General features: G+C 43.1%; 1 protein-coding gene across 5 annotated transcripts in view; it reads right to left on the bottom strand.

Moving 5' to 3' along the window:
- The window catches only part of DLC1 (DLC1 Rho GTPase activating protein), a 496355-nt gene that overhangs the window by 38433 nt on the left and 442863 nt on the right, over positions 1 to 15059 (bottom strand). Inside the window, exon 1 of one of the 5 annotated variants that reach the window (XM_059049459.2) lies at positions 7589 to 8050. The exons of the other annotated variants lie outside the window; for them this stretch is intronic. Coding sequence (XP_058905442.1) covers positions 7589 to 7625 — 37 coding nt within the window. The 5' untranslated portion in view covers positions 7626 to 8050. Of the gene's footprint in view, positions 1 to 7588; positions 8051 to 15059 lie in introns of those variants that run through there. 5 annotated transcript variants of the gene reach the window in all.

Raw genomic sequence — 15059 nt, 5'->3', positions numbered from 1 at the left:
AGGCAAACAGCTCTGTATTCATTTAAGCCCAGGCATGACCAGGTGCCTTCAGGCACTCCAGACTTGAGCTGATCTAGTTATTTCCAGGAACAGAAAACATCTCCCAATGAATCAAAAATTGGCACTTACTACCCAGCACAAAACAGTCAAACTGAAATGAAAATAGACTATTAAGGAAATGGATACTGCATCATCACATCTTTCTACTTCATTTCAATCTGGAGTGGGGCAAAAAAACCTTCCATTTACACACACACACACACACACACACACATACACACACTTCTAGTATTCTGCATCAAATATTTATGCATTTCAAACCATGCATTACCAAGAAAAGTGATTTGAAATAGCTCTTTAAATACTAAGTCCTTTAAAGGTGATAACTGGGTAGATTAAGAAAATAATTTCAAGAAAGGAAATCATCTTAAACCAACTTTAAGGGCCTTATTTTTCTGAGCCTCATTTTTTTCATTAAGTGAAGTACATGGTTTAGGATTGTATAATCCACTTTCTTTAAACTTATTTTTCAAGGCAAAAATACCTGGTCACAAACCTAAAGTAACACCTACCTCCCTATCTTCACCATTAAAGACTGACAGGCTCATCAGGTCTTTCTTTTACATATGTTAGCAAAGCTTATTCTACTAAACAACTCCTCCCCAATCTTTGGCTTTTTCCCTAAGTTCTACAGCGTTATAGCAGAGGAGAGATAAAATATTGTGCAAATTGCAGTGTTACGAAAACCTTAAGTTAGAAATAAAGAGAATAGTGAGAGATTCTAAAGAAACTGTTCGCTCATATTTCAGTGCATCCTGACAGAGAAAAAAGAAGATCTAGAATTGAATGAAACATCAAGTTGCCTTATCAAAGACCAATGAAAATAAAAACATGGCAGATACCGGTTAATACAAGCAGCTTTTAGCCACTCCTATGTCTAACCTCAAACAGGAAACACTACAGGCAGACCTCATTTTACTGTACTTTGTAGATACTGCAGTTTTTACAAATGGAAGGTTTGTGGTAACCCTGTGTTGATCAAGTCTATTATTGGGGCCACTTTTAAAAAATTAAGGTATGTATATTGTTTTAAAAAATTAAGGTATGTATTTTTAAAATTTTTTTAAAAATTAAGGTATTTTAAAAATTTTAGGTATGTATATTGTTTTTTAGACATAATGCTATTGCACACTTAATAGACTACAGTATAACATAAACATCACTTTTATATGCACTGGGAAACCAAAAAAATTCATGTGACTTGCTTTATTCCTGTGGTCTGGAACCAAACCTGCAATACCTCCAAGGTATGCCTGTGTTCAATGTGACTTTCTCAGTTTTGTGCGAAAGGCGTAAGAAAAATAAGTATTACTGTTTTCTAGGTGAGCTAAAGAATTATTTTCATCAAAATCGCTCATGACACCCAGCCCCCCAAACACACAAAATCTACTGGTCAAAATGTGACTCAGGTCCATCTGTTTAGTTTAAGAACATTAATGGCGTTATAACATACATTTTCCCTACAAACACATTAAGATCCTTATTTTGTTGTTTCCCTGTTTTGTTTACACATGGGGGCAGGAAGGGGTCTGAAGTTCCATTCAACTCACATATGACCTTGGACTAGTCATTGAACTTCCAGGCAACTCAGCTGCCCCCAGTAGGGAAGAGGCAATGTTTTTCCAGGGTGCCTTTGCAAAGTTCTGGAATTTCATATGGAATGACTTTTACAAATGCATAAGCACAATACAAGATCCCTTTTTGGTGCCACACAGTTTGAAAAGGGGAGTTGAGAGGAGATGTCCTTTTATGAGTTGATGATTTCTCCAAACTCAGGAGGGCAGGTGAAGATGATTTCAGAATTTCTGCATCTTCTATCTACTTCGTCACCTGAGTGTGACAACGGGCATAGCAAGGCTGGACTGCACCTCCCAGGTCCCTTCCTCTCTGGCTTCCTAAGCGCTGCAGCCTGGGAAATGCTACAAACTCAGGGTGTGGAAAACTTTTGTCCCTCAGACATCCTCTAGAGACTCCTGCAAGGAGGAGGAAGGCGCCTTTCTGTCGAGCTGCAGGAAGCAGCCTCCAGCCCTCTCCACAGGACACTCAGAGGTGGGGCAGGGAAGAGAACAAAATGTGGATGGGAGGTGTCAAAGGCATCTGAGGACTCCATGCACTGACCTCAGCCTTCAGTTCGCCTTTGATTTTTCTCCTGGGGATGGGAGGGGGTAAGACGTGAGAAGGCCATCAAGTTGAGGTATGTGTGGACAGAAAAGGAGCTGACTTTCCACTATGAAACTCACTCTAGTAGCAGCATTTTAAAAAAAACAAGGATGAAGGATTAGAGAGAATGATTCCCATTGTGTGTTGGCTTGACTTTACCTTTCGGTGCCCAAGAACATTATTTCCTGGTAGGTAGGCCTTTTCAAGATGCCATTCAAAATGTTTTCAGTGACGTCTGGGAGAAAACCTTCCCTTAGAAATATTATTTTGGAATACTTTCACTGAAGAAAGCACTATTCAGTACAGTCAGTAGGGCTAGAAAATGGTATCCCAACCCCCTTCCCTGAATATTAAAGACAGAGGCTCGAGTTCTCCATTCATGAGGCCCCTGAGACAGGACTCAGAAACCACTCATTTGTCAACCTGGGACCCTAACATTCCAGCTCTCTACCTACCAGCACAAGCCCCCTAGGAAACTGCAAAGTAATTGCAAGGCTCTATTTGGCCACCAAATATTGCTTCCTCAATTGAATCAACTCCTGCCAAATATATGTCCATAATTGGAATCTACAGCCACACACACCTGGATGAAATCCTAGCTATCACGTCCAGTAGGTGATCTCAGGCAAGGTATTTAACTCCCCCGAGCCTCAGATTCCTCATCTGTAAAATGGGAATAATTATATCTACTTTGTGAGGTTGCTGTGAAGATTACATGTGACAATGAAAGCAAACTTCACAATAAATTTTAGCTTCTATAATGTTATTACAATTCTGTCAAAAGTCTGTGGAGTTTTAATAAAAATTAAAAAGGAGTATCCACACTAGAGAAGGACGACTATTGTTTATGAGACTATAAAATATATATATATATGTGTGTGTGTGTGTATCTATCTATCTATCTGTTTATATATGGGCTAAAAACTCAAGACTTTCTTCCTACCCATTGTTAATTATGATGGCAAGAAGGGAATAGCTAGTGAAAAAAATGTTAAGACACAGCAGACCTAATTAAAGAAGCCCCAGCAGGACTACGCCCTACTTATCACTGATCATGATAATCCTTAACAACAGCACAGGCTCCCACAAGGAAAAGTACAAACAGACAGGAAGAGCCTTTCTCATCTGGGAATCTTACCCCTTTTACATTAATTAGATTTCTGACTAATTTGAGGCAACAAGAAAGCACCACTGATTGTACTCACTCCAACTATCCATTCCTATAAAACGTATTTTAACCCTACAGCACTGTCCTTCTTAAAAGAGTAAGAATTACCCTCAAGTCCCGGAACTCTTCCCCACACAATGGCCACACAATCAGATACACAAACAATTGTGAAAATCCACTGCAGAAAAGCATTTTCCTCCTAATTTCACAGCCCTGGAAAAGAGGCACTTGGGACTATGCTTTTTAGGACACAGTGTTGGATATTTACACTTTATGGTTGAGAATAAGTTTCCGCTGACTACCAGCAACGAGGACAATTTTTGATGTCTTGAATGCTGTATAGATCACTCCTTTGTGTTGCAGCCCCCAATGCCAAAGTAAGTATCTTAGAGGTAAACCCAGCCTAAAATGAGCACTCAGGAAACTCAGAGAAATGACTAAGTTTAGAAATTAAATTCTCTCTCCTCCACTGGATTCTAACTCATATAGTTCTAAGCATTAGACTAAGCCAACTTTAAAAATGAAAATCACCCTTCTCCCCGGGTCGGCTTTATAATTTCAACAGGCTTGGCATGATGTGAGCCTCCCTGCCAGTTGCACTATGGGCCAGCTTGTGCTATAATGTTCTAAAGCACCGAGAATTCGGTCTTTAGCGATTTGGCAATGTCCAGGGAGGAAGGGGAAACATCTGAAGTTATTTTTACTTTTGCAAGTCCTCTGGTTGTACAGGGTGAATGCTAGGGTGGGTCAAGTATTGTCTGGAACCTTCAGGGTCTTTTTTTTTTTTTTTTTTTTGCATGGCCTCATTTCCGTCTTCCTGTTGCTAGGAAGGAAAGCTAAGCATGAGAAACGCGTGTTTACAATACTGGACCATCCCGTCCAGCACAAGGCTCTCTTCAGAAAAGTACGATTCACTTCACCCACTGTACTGTGGATGCCCCCATTCTTCTGAACCAAATCACTCTCCCCTGAATATTTTCATATTGCATATATACACACCTAAGTCACAAAAAAAATACAACTCTCATTTGAACGTTGCATCATAGCTTAAAATCTCCATGGGGACACCAAGGGAAACCCAAGGACTTAGTTTTGTATTTAAAACCACCTCTTGGAATCCCACCAAGCTTCTGATTGCAAGGCATCTCACTGGGGCCTCCCATACCCTCTTTAAAGCCCCACACTAGTTTTACAGGGGAGAGTTTAAGTACCATATACATTTTTCACCCACTTCACAGTGATAAATGATAAATTGTTTAACCATAACATGCTTTTCTATTAATCTGGTATATTTTCCAGAAGCAACCAAACATCCTCCTTTAATGTAAAAACGCCCTTAAACTTTGCTTGGTCTTTGGTTTTTGAACTACAATATAGAACAATAACAAAATACAGAAAAAAAGGCGTTAGTTTTAAAGGGGCATCCGGTCTCTCAGAACCTTTGCCCCAGAACTATAGGAAAATCCTTTGATTAGTCCAGTGTATTAAAACTTGGAACGCCGCCTTCACTTAGCCATAGTTAATTGCTTACCAGTTTAACATTTTCATTCTTTAAGGAGGTAAATGGTGTTTCTCATAAGATCCACAATTAGGAAGTTAAGACAGAAGTAAGTGACTGAAATGACGTTTCTCATCCACTCTTGGGAAAGATCAAGTTGGAAGCTACTTAATCTCATTCCGCGGAGTACGGAAACCAATCAGCGCCCTTTCTTGAGCTTCCGGTAAGTTTGGTGTAAGGCATTGGTCCCCAACCTTATTGGCACCAAGGACCGGTTTTATGGAAGGCAATTTTTCCACGGACCGGGGTGGGGGGTGCCTCCGGCAGTAACACGAGTGATGCGGAGCGACGAGCCGCAGCAGCTGCAGCGTCGCGCGCTGCGCAGACACTCACCTCCTGCTGGGCGGCCAGGTTGCTAACAGGCCACGGACCGGTATGGATCCGCGGGCCCGGGGTTGCGGCCCCCTGGTGGAAGGAGGCTTGAAGTAAAATAAAATCTGTTTTTGTCGAAAGCAAACTTTTAAAAACAGCTGGGAGAGAAAGTCTGCTGTGCTTCATTTTAAACTCTGAACAGTAGTGCTAATGAAAAAAATATGCACCTAGGATTGGACCACGCTGTAAATCTGGCGGGCCACAATAAAAATTAATACACGCAATCGCCAACATTTTCTCAGAAAACATCTCGAAATAACGTCTGAAGGCACATCTGCTAACTATTTGACACTCATTTCCCAGGACTTTAGTTCTATTAAGGGGGCTGTTGACTTACGGGGCACCCCTCGGACCATCTGCTGCAGTCTGCAGCCAAGATGGCATTGGGTGCCTCCATTAATTCCACACTTATGCTCGGCAAATTGTCTCTGCGGAGGACCAGCCTGCAGTCCAGATGGATGCTGAATTAGTCAACCTCTTGGAGCTGCTGATAGATTTACATCCAGAGTTCTGCTAGGCTATTATTTTCCCTCATCCCTTCAGCAAACAGAGTTTTGCAAAAAAAAAAAAAAAAAAAAAAAAAAAAAAACCAAAAAAACAAACAAAAAACCCCACGTAATTTGAGACTCAGTATTCTGCCTTCTCCATAGCTGTAATTTTTTTCCATCCAAATGGCGTCATATATTCCGCCCTCATGCATCTTTGCATAACGGATGGCTCTGTCTGGACTGCATTCCTCCATCTCACCTGCAATCACTGAGGCAGCTTCTGAATCCTAAGAATGTACCCATTTGTTAACCAAGTTGAATGTGAAATGACTCAGTCAACGCAAGCATGAGGAAAGGTTTTCTTCTCCACAGTACGGATTAATGACTATATGCAGGGGTTTACTTCTACACTAATTAGCATAAATTGGGTACTGAACATCAGTCCCAGACACTGGGCTAAGCCCTTGTATTAGCTCGTTTGATCCTCAGCACCTCCCCACGCAGTAAACACAGTTATTACCCCCATGTTGCAGATGAAGGAGGTACAGAGAGGTCCTGTCAATTCCCAGATTTGCCCAGCAAGCAGGCTGCAGACCCAGGATTCCCACCCCGCCGGCCTCACTCCGGGCTCGCTCTGACTCCCCTCGAGACAGGGGCTGTGCGCTGGGAAGTAGCACGGAGACAGTAAGTTACACGTGGCGGCGTCGGTTTGCCGTGGCCAGAGGTGTAACTCCTCCCGAAGGATCAAAGGCTCGGCCCGCGACGTTGGAGGTGGGGACAGGGACAGAGAGGGGGGGCAGGGGTCCAAAAGGCCGTCGCCTCGCTACGGAAAAAGCCGGATCGCGCGGTGCGCTTCCTTCCTTTCGCCGGCCCCGGGACTCTCGGCGCGCGGGCGCCTCCTCCCTAGCCAAGGACGTGGGCGTCTCCATGGGGCATTTTAGGAAACCCAATCCAACGCCCCAGCACGTGAAGGCATAGCCTTCCAGCAGGCGCCCCACATGTTGGACTGGCTAAACACCTCCAACATTCTCCAGGAGCCGTCAGCCACCAAAGCGAGACTTGCCTGGCTAAGCCTGAGTTATTTTCCAGCGTCTAAAATACTTGAACAAAGACGGATGGAAATTAAAACAATTTTTTGGTGAATTTACTTTAAAGTAGTTTTTTAAAAAAACTTTCCAAGGGTCACCACGGTCTAAACATCCCTAAATAAGATTCTCAAGGAAGTCAACGCTGATTTTAGACTTGTATGGTGAAGGACAGCAAGTACCGAGCCCGGAACGGTCCTCGAAGGGAAGAGAGTAGAAAGAAGGTCGCGCCGCGACCCTCAGAGCCAGAGGCCACCGCCTGGGATTTAGAATAAGAATAGAAGGGCCGCCAGCGCGGTTGGGCAGGAAGCCAACGGGTCCTGCGACCCCGGACCGGCGCTGCGCCCCCAGCCCGGGCGGGAAGTTATTGTGGGTTTCACTTCATCAGTCACGGTCGCCTTCCAGCCCGCAGCCCTTCCCGGAGCCCACCGGGCGCGCCGGCCCGCGGCCCCCAGGGGTCATTACCCGAGATTAAGACCTCCCTCCCCGAACTACGACCCCTGTTTTCCCCACACTCCACCTCCTCCACTCCAAGAAACTCGGGCGACTCGGTTCCGAGCCTCCTCGGAAAGCGCTGCAAAAGCACAGAACGTCAGGCACCGACTTGACAAGGCAGGGTGACATTTCCTCCGCGGCGGGTCCCCTCCGCAGCTGGCTCTTGCGGCCGGCCTGACGGCAAGGCACAAGTCTAGCTTACGTGTTAGGATCATGGTGTCCGGCTTTTCTCTGCACATCAAGTGCGGCGGCGGACGGCGGGCACGCACTGGGGAAATCGAGGCAGCCCCACGCAGCTCGGCTCCGGCGCCCGGACCCACGGCGGCACCCGAGACGCGCGACCCAGAGGTCCTCAGCGCATCCTTACTCGTCAGTCCGGAAAGAACTTGGTGTCTGCCCAAGATCGGAAAGGGAGAGCGCTCAGGGAGCTGGGCGAGAAGCCCGGGAGCGCTGGCTTCCCGAGAGTTCGGCCATGGCCAGGACCAGAGCGAAGCGCCCTCGCAAGAGCCGCTGGAGCGCTCTGCCTCCCGCGTAGCCAGCCGGCCGCGCCCTCCCGCAGCTCCCACCCCTAAGTGGAGGGACCAGGCCCTGCGCGTCGCCTCCTCCCCGCTGCCAGGGTAGCCAGCAGCAGCCTCTCTCAGGCCTCAGGCCCCACCCTTCTCTCCCGGCCCCGCCCCACCTCGAGCTCAGACACCTCCCCTCCCCTCCTCCCTGCGGCCCGGCTTGCCCGCCGCCGCCTCAGGCAGTCCCCTGGCCCCGCCCCTCCTAGCTCCGCCCCGCCCCGCTCCTCCTCCGCCAGGGGCTGGAATGCTTTCCTCAGGCCTGCAGTCTGCAGGGAGAAGCCCCTAAAATTCTCCAACTATTGGCAAGACAAAGGCTGGACCCAGGAGGCATTTACTTGCTGGGGAGGTCTGGGCTCCACGCTGGGACACCGCGCACTTTCCCCCTCATCTTTTTCTTGGTAACTTTGCACACTTTTTTTTTTTTTTTTTTTTTACCCCTGTTATTCTGCCTTTCCTCCTGATGGGAACCGCATAAATTCCTGGGAACGGAGGCGAAGTGGGGAGGTAGGGGTGAATCAATGTTTCGTCATGTGTAAAATGGGGAGAAGAGTACCTGTCCCTGGGACCTTCATCATTCATTGCTAAGGTGCACAGGGGTACAGAGCAAATGTAAATAACTACACTGTGGTAGAGAGGGACAACTTATACTCAGCACGTGCTGACTCTGCAGTGTGCAGTCAGAACCAGTGTTTTCCAAACCAAGGCCCTTGGGCCACAACCCAGTGCAGCTCCTGGAACTGGTAGAGTGGACTCTAGACTGCAGAATTAGAATCTCTGATGTTGAGAATCTGCATTTTTTTACAAGCCCTCAGTTGATTCTGGTGCACTGTAATTTGAGGACCCCTAATATAAAAGGAAGCCTCATTTTAAAAGATCACAATTGACTATAATCTCTGTAAGATTTTTAAAAAAACTCAGACCAGGGTTGCATGAACATTTCCTTTGGGGCTAACTGATGCTTTCTACCTATTACCACCGCGCAAAGAAAACTACTAACCTAAACTCATTCATTCAACAAATATATCCAGAGCATTTATTTACCATGTGCCAAACACTGTTCTAGGCTCTGGAGATATGGCAGGGAGCAAAAAATAGAAACATCCCTTCCCTCCTGGAGTTTACTTCCTAGTGGGGAAGATGTACAATAAACAAAATAAGTAAGTGAAATAGATATAGTGTCTTAGATGGAGATAGATAAAGGGGAGGGGATAAGGAAGCTTGGAGCAGAGTCTGTTTTTAAGTGGGGTTAAATACAAATGGGAGAATTTAGTCTCTTGATTCTAGTTTAAAATGTATTGATTTCATAGCTGTGTCTTAGTTGACATACACAAGACTCTTTTTCACCCCATTTTTTCAAAAACAAAATAAAAACACTCATTTCACCACTGACTTCCTAATTTACCCAAACCAGAATTGGGCTCTGAAGAGTGACATCTCTGGAGGGCGAGGGGCTCCTTTACTTCACAGGTATTTCCAGGGCTTTTACCTACTTAGAACTGCTGGAGACACCAAAATAAGCAAGGGCAGGCCCACCTCTGCCTGCTCAGAGTTTAATCTGCTGAGGAAGCAACAGGGGCTGATGAAAAAGAGGTGCTGTGAGGGCCCCAGGAAGTGGGGACCTGACCTGCCCAGGAAGACAAGAAGAGGGGGCTTCCCTCTGAAATGTGGAAGCTGGAGGAACTGTCAAAACACCCACAGTTGTCAGCGAGGGGGAATGTAATTCAGGGGATACTGGAACAGTAAAGGCAAGAACTTTCAATTCCCTGCATGACTGTGTTGAGGAGTTTTAAAAATCGCTAACAGTAATAAACAGTGAGAAGCCACTGTAAAGGAAGAAGGCATCCCAGGATCAGACTTGCATTTTGAAATCTTCGTTCAGGCTGCAGTGCGTACTTCCAACTTAGGAAATAGGAGTATATCACCTAAACTTCTCTTATACACTAACTTCGCTTGTTTATTAACAATCCAAACCTCAAAGTTATAGATGTTCTAAGCACCTCCTCCAAAGCATATCAGTTCTCAGAATAAGTGCTTAATATTTATTATTAGCTGGGTGAAGTTGTGTTTTAAGTGAATTGGGTTTCTAGGAGTCTGTGCAAATCTTGATGTACCACCTGCCACTAAGCATTCATCTTTCCAGAATAAAACCTGCTAATCTTTTTGTCTCTTCTTGTTCAAGCCTCATTCCTTTTTCCTTGATCACTGATGCTGTCTCCTCTGGATCTTCTCTCATTGCATTCCTTCTCTCTGGAGGTTTGTGTGATGGCTTGCTCATCACCTAGTAATAGTAATAATTCCCGACACATTTTCCTCGGTGATGCATTGGTCTGCATTTGACCTTCCCTGAATCTCATCATTTTCTTCCATTCTTTGGTTTACTGACACAGCCTGTGACCTGGGCCAAATCCCAAATTTTATTTTTTAAATTCTTACTCCTGTTAGAAGTGGACATGCTACATTTTGAAAACTGCTACACTTGTAGAATATGGTTGAAAGCAGGACTTTGGGAACAGGCCAGTTACCAGCTGTGTGATGCGTATATTATTTAGCCTCCCAAACTTCGGTTTCTTCATCTTTGAAAAAAGAGGTTTAAACAGTGCATATCTCACGAGGTTTTTAATGAGGATTGAAAAAGCTCATGCACATTAGTGCTTAGCACATGATAAGCCCTCGACAAGGCTAGACATTATTATTATATATTACTAAGTGCGCACATCAAACTAAGCCATGTAATTAGTATTTCAATAACCATCCAGGAGAAGATAAAAACAAAACAAGACCTTGACTTCAACCTTTGTGAATCTGAGGAGCCTCTACAAACTGGGGGAAGGAAGAAGTGAAAAGTCATTAAGAGTTAAACAAACAGTGGTCCTTTCCAGATGAAAGAGGGTCCCCAGGACAGCACAGAGTCCTTGCTCTCCATTTAACCTTCAACTCATCAGCCATGGTTTCATTTGTCTGTCATTGGAAGATGCCGTTAGACTGCGTTTGTTAGCTGATGCATGACATGAGATTTGGATATTGAAACACTGGACTGTAAGAGGCAGAGATTAATGTAGCACATTTCCCGGCCTGCAGTATATATGGTCTTCTGCTACCCCTTCAATACATGAGAATAAAAAGCCGTCACAAATTACACCAAGTTTTGTTGCTACTGTTGTTGCTGCTGTTAAGTATTTGCTCTCAATGGAGGTTAAAACAAACAACAGAAAAAGACTGGACATGAGGACCTGCGCTGCTGCTGTTCACTTCCTGCCATGCTCTTCTCAGTTGGAGCATCAGTTTCAGGAAGCTATTCACAGGGGTAGCTGTGCCCTGTCATCTACACGGACGTTTCCACATTCAAGTGTTGTATTACCAAGGCCACAAAAATCACAGAGGGAACTCCTAAGCTGCATGACAGAAGGCTGAGTGGCTAAGTGGGCTACTCTCTGGTTCCTACTCTAGTTTAATGACTGCTATTAGATATCATTGATATTGTCCAAGGGCATTTGTCCTCTTGCATTATTTCCCACATTTTTTCCATTAAAAAAAAAAAGAATAAAACGTAGGTGTGTACAGGCACTCAGGCAGGTAATGCTGGTGAGGGAAGCAAGTCACAGTGGGACGGTGAAAAGTGAGGAACCCAGAACCCCTCCAAGAAGCAGTGGCAATCAGGCTCACTTGGTTGTTGGCTGTGTTAACACAGCAACCCATTGTTCTGGGTTTAGAGATTGTTTTTCAAGAGCCCATAGATTGCTAAATTTTTATACCACACGTCCCAGTTTTTAGATGCTGGCACTAATTTAAAAAAAATTGAAACACATGCCAAGTAATTTCAACTTTGGGCTTCATTTAGCCCTGGGGCAACTAGTTTAAACCTCTGCTCTAGTGATGGGAGCCAAGCAATCTCTTTGGAAATTTATTTCTCTCCCACAGGAACTAAAATACTCTGATGCTTGGGAAATGTTGTAATATAATTTGTTTTCAATGGAGCATTGTGAAATGAGTGCGGAAAATAGTTTTTTATTTGTAATGTTCACAGGAAGTATGACAAATAGTAAAGAGTTGTTAAAATAATTTGTAAACAGTATCCAATTCAGAGAAATAATTAAATTTGAAATTTAATGGTTGTCCCTAAAACATTCATTTATGGTTAAGCTTCCATGATCCAAGTCTGGGTTCTTTCCCCACCGTCTACCCTGGTATTTAGCCTTTTCAAAAATATTCGAAACCCAGATGCCAGGGGTGTAGGATGGCGAAAGAGGAGAAAAAGCAAGGGTTTAGGAGGTGAGATAAATTAGCCTTCTTTTAATTCTACCTAGAATAGCTCTCTTATTCAGTCAGACCTTTTTTTGACTACATCTTTTGAACAAGTGAAGTTAAAAATATGGGGAAGGTTAACTTAATCTGTCAGTGATAGTTTTAGTTCAGAGTCCCTTGTTCCTGCATAAATGTGATATAAATCTACTTTCTGAATAATCACTTAAACCCCAAATATGATCTAGCCTGGCACAGAACTTTTATCATTCAACAACAATTTATTAAACCCTAGAAAGGCAGTGTGCTGATGAAACAAAATTGAACAGGAATAAATAAATCCTGGGATGTCATGTAGAGCGTAGTAACTATAGTTAACAACACCGTATTGCATATTTGAAAGTTGTTAAGAGGGTAGATCTTAAAAGCTCTAACCATAAGAAAAAAATTTTTGCAATGATGTGTGGTGATGGATGTTAATTAGATTTATTCTAGACTTACTGCGTTGATCATTTTGCAATATATACATATATTGAATCATTACGTTTTACACCTGAAACTAATGAAATGTTATATGTCAATTATATCTCGATAAAAAAAAAAGCTTCAGCAAATGACAAAAAAAAAAAAGAATATAGAAAGAGGGCTTGGAGAAGAAAGCTCTTAGGTAGAAAGTAGAAATAGATACAGTTCTGTCATAGTTCACTTGTGGGTTGGACATAATCCTGATTTGGTAAATCAGTGGACATGCTTTCCTGAGATAATTACAATATTTACAGTAGAATCTCCTTTGAAAGGCTATTTCATTTAATAGCTTAGATGGCTGATCAGCCCAAGGCCTCACAGCTCAAAATGGCAGCGAAGGGACCCTGGAACACCTAGTCAGTGCCTCTGCCACCCCCAACTGCCATTTGAGCTTCACCAAGGACTGCTCTGATTCTTTCAAGTGGCCTCTGACAACACAAATATCAGGCCAGAGAAAAGTAAAAATAGCGATCCTTTTTGAATCCACAAAAGAAACTGGGCTACTTTCCCACTGAATTAGCCAATTTTAATGGCATGCTTTTGATTCTTTGTTTATTCTGACATTATCCTCAATTGTACAGTTTTTTTTTTTTTGAGTCTGTAGCACATAATTTATTGAAAGCTGAGGATGGACAACATTATTTTATAGGAACTAATAATATTTAATATTTTGCTTTCTTATTATTTAACTTTTATGATTATAAAATATTTATTGTGAAAAAGTTTAGGAAATAAGGGAAAGTATAAAGAAAAAAAAACCTCATAATCACACCACCAGAGACTACTGCAGATGATTTATTTTTATGTCTCTTTTCTCAGTCTTTTTTAAAAATAAATAAATTTATTTATTTTTGGCTGCACTGGGTCTTCGTTGCTGCGCACAGGCTTTCTCTAGTTGTGGAGCGCGGGGTCTACTCTTTGTTGTGGTGTGCGGGCTTCTCATTGCAGTGGTTTTTTTCTCGTTGTGGAGCACGGGCTCTAGGCACGCGGGCTTCAGTAGTTGTGGCACTCAGGCTCAGTAGGTGTGGCTCGCAGGCTCTAGAGCGCAGGCTCAGTAGTTGTGGCGCATGGGCTTAATTGCTCCAGCGGCATGTGGGATCTTCCCGGACCAGGGCTCGAACCCGTGTCCCCTGCATTGGCAGGTGGATTCTTAACCACTGCGCCACCAGGGAAGCCCTCAGTCCGTTTTTTAGGACAGATACTTTTATTGTACAGCATTGGGATCATAGAATATATTGTTCGTAATTTTTTTTGCACTTAAAATATTGCTGTATTGAAGAATAGAGCTTTTTATAGTTGCTTCATATTCCTTCTTATGGATACGCAACAAATAAGTTAAATGTTGAACTTTAAAATTTTCACCATTTTTCCTTTAGTGAACATCCTTGTATAATAAATTTTAAAGAGCAAGAATGGTAATTTCCGGGACTTCCCTGGTAGTGCAGTGGTTAAGAACCCTCCTGCCAATGCAGGGGACACGGGTTCAAGCCCTGTTTGAGGAAGATCCCACATGCCGCGGAGCAACTAAGCACATGCGCCACAACTACTGAAGCCCGTGCGCCACAACTACTGAAGCCCGCGTGCCTAGAGCCCGTGCTCTGCAGCAAGAGAAGCCACCACAATGAGAAGCCTGTGCAATGCAACAAAGAGTAGCGCCCGCTCACTGCAACTAGAGAAAGTCCGCGTGCAACAATGAAGACCCAACACAGCCAAAAATTAATAAATTTTAAAAAGAAATTAAAAAAAAAAGAATGATAATTTCCTTAGGCAAATTCACTTACTTTGACCTAAGAGGTCAAAGGGTATCAGGACATTTGATATATATTTCTGAACTAGAAAGTATGTACCTATTTTACATTTTTACCAGTGTTTGAATGTACCTATTTCTCTTCATGTTAAGTATTGCCCGCATTATAATTTCCATTTCTATTGCTAATTTAATAAGCAAAAATATATTATCTCATTATTGCTTAAGTCTATATTTGTTTGAATACTAAATGGGTTAAATTTTTTATTGTAGTAAAACATACATAACAAAATTTATTTTAACCATTTTTATGTGTACATGTCAACGGCATTAAGTACATTTATATCATTGTGTAGCTATCACCACTATCCACCTCCAATACATTTTCATCTTCCCCAGCTGAAGCTCTGTTTCTATTTAATAATAATTCCCCTTTCTTCTCTTCCCCAGTCCCTGGTAACCACTGTTCTACTTGCTGTCTCTAGGAATTTAACTATTCTATGTACCTCATATAACTGGAATCATACAGTATTTGTCCTTTTGTGTCCATTCCTTTTGTTATACTTGTTGAGTATTTTCATATTTATTAACCAGTGGTA

Source organism: Kogia breviceps, chromosome 20, assembly GCF_026419965.1.
Source record: "Kogia breviceps isolate mKogBre1 chromosome 20, mKogBre1 haplotype 1, whole genome shotgun sequence".
In the NCBI taxonomy this organism is placed as follows: domain Eukaryota; kingdom Metazoa; phylum Chordata; class Mammalia; order Artiodactyla; family Physeteridae; genus Kogia; species Kogia breviceps.
The sequence above is the reverse complement of the archived record's forward strand: the minus strand, read 5'-3'. Positions and strand labels throughout refer to the sequence as shown.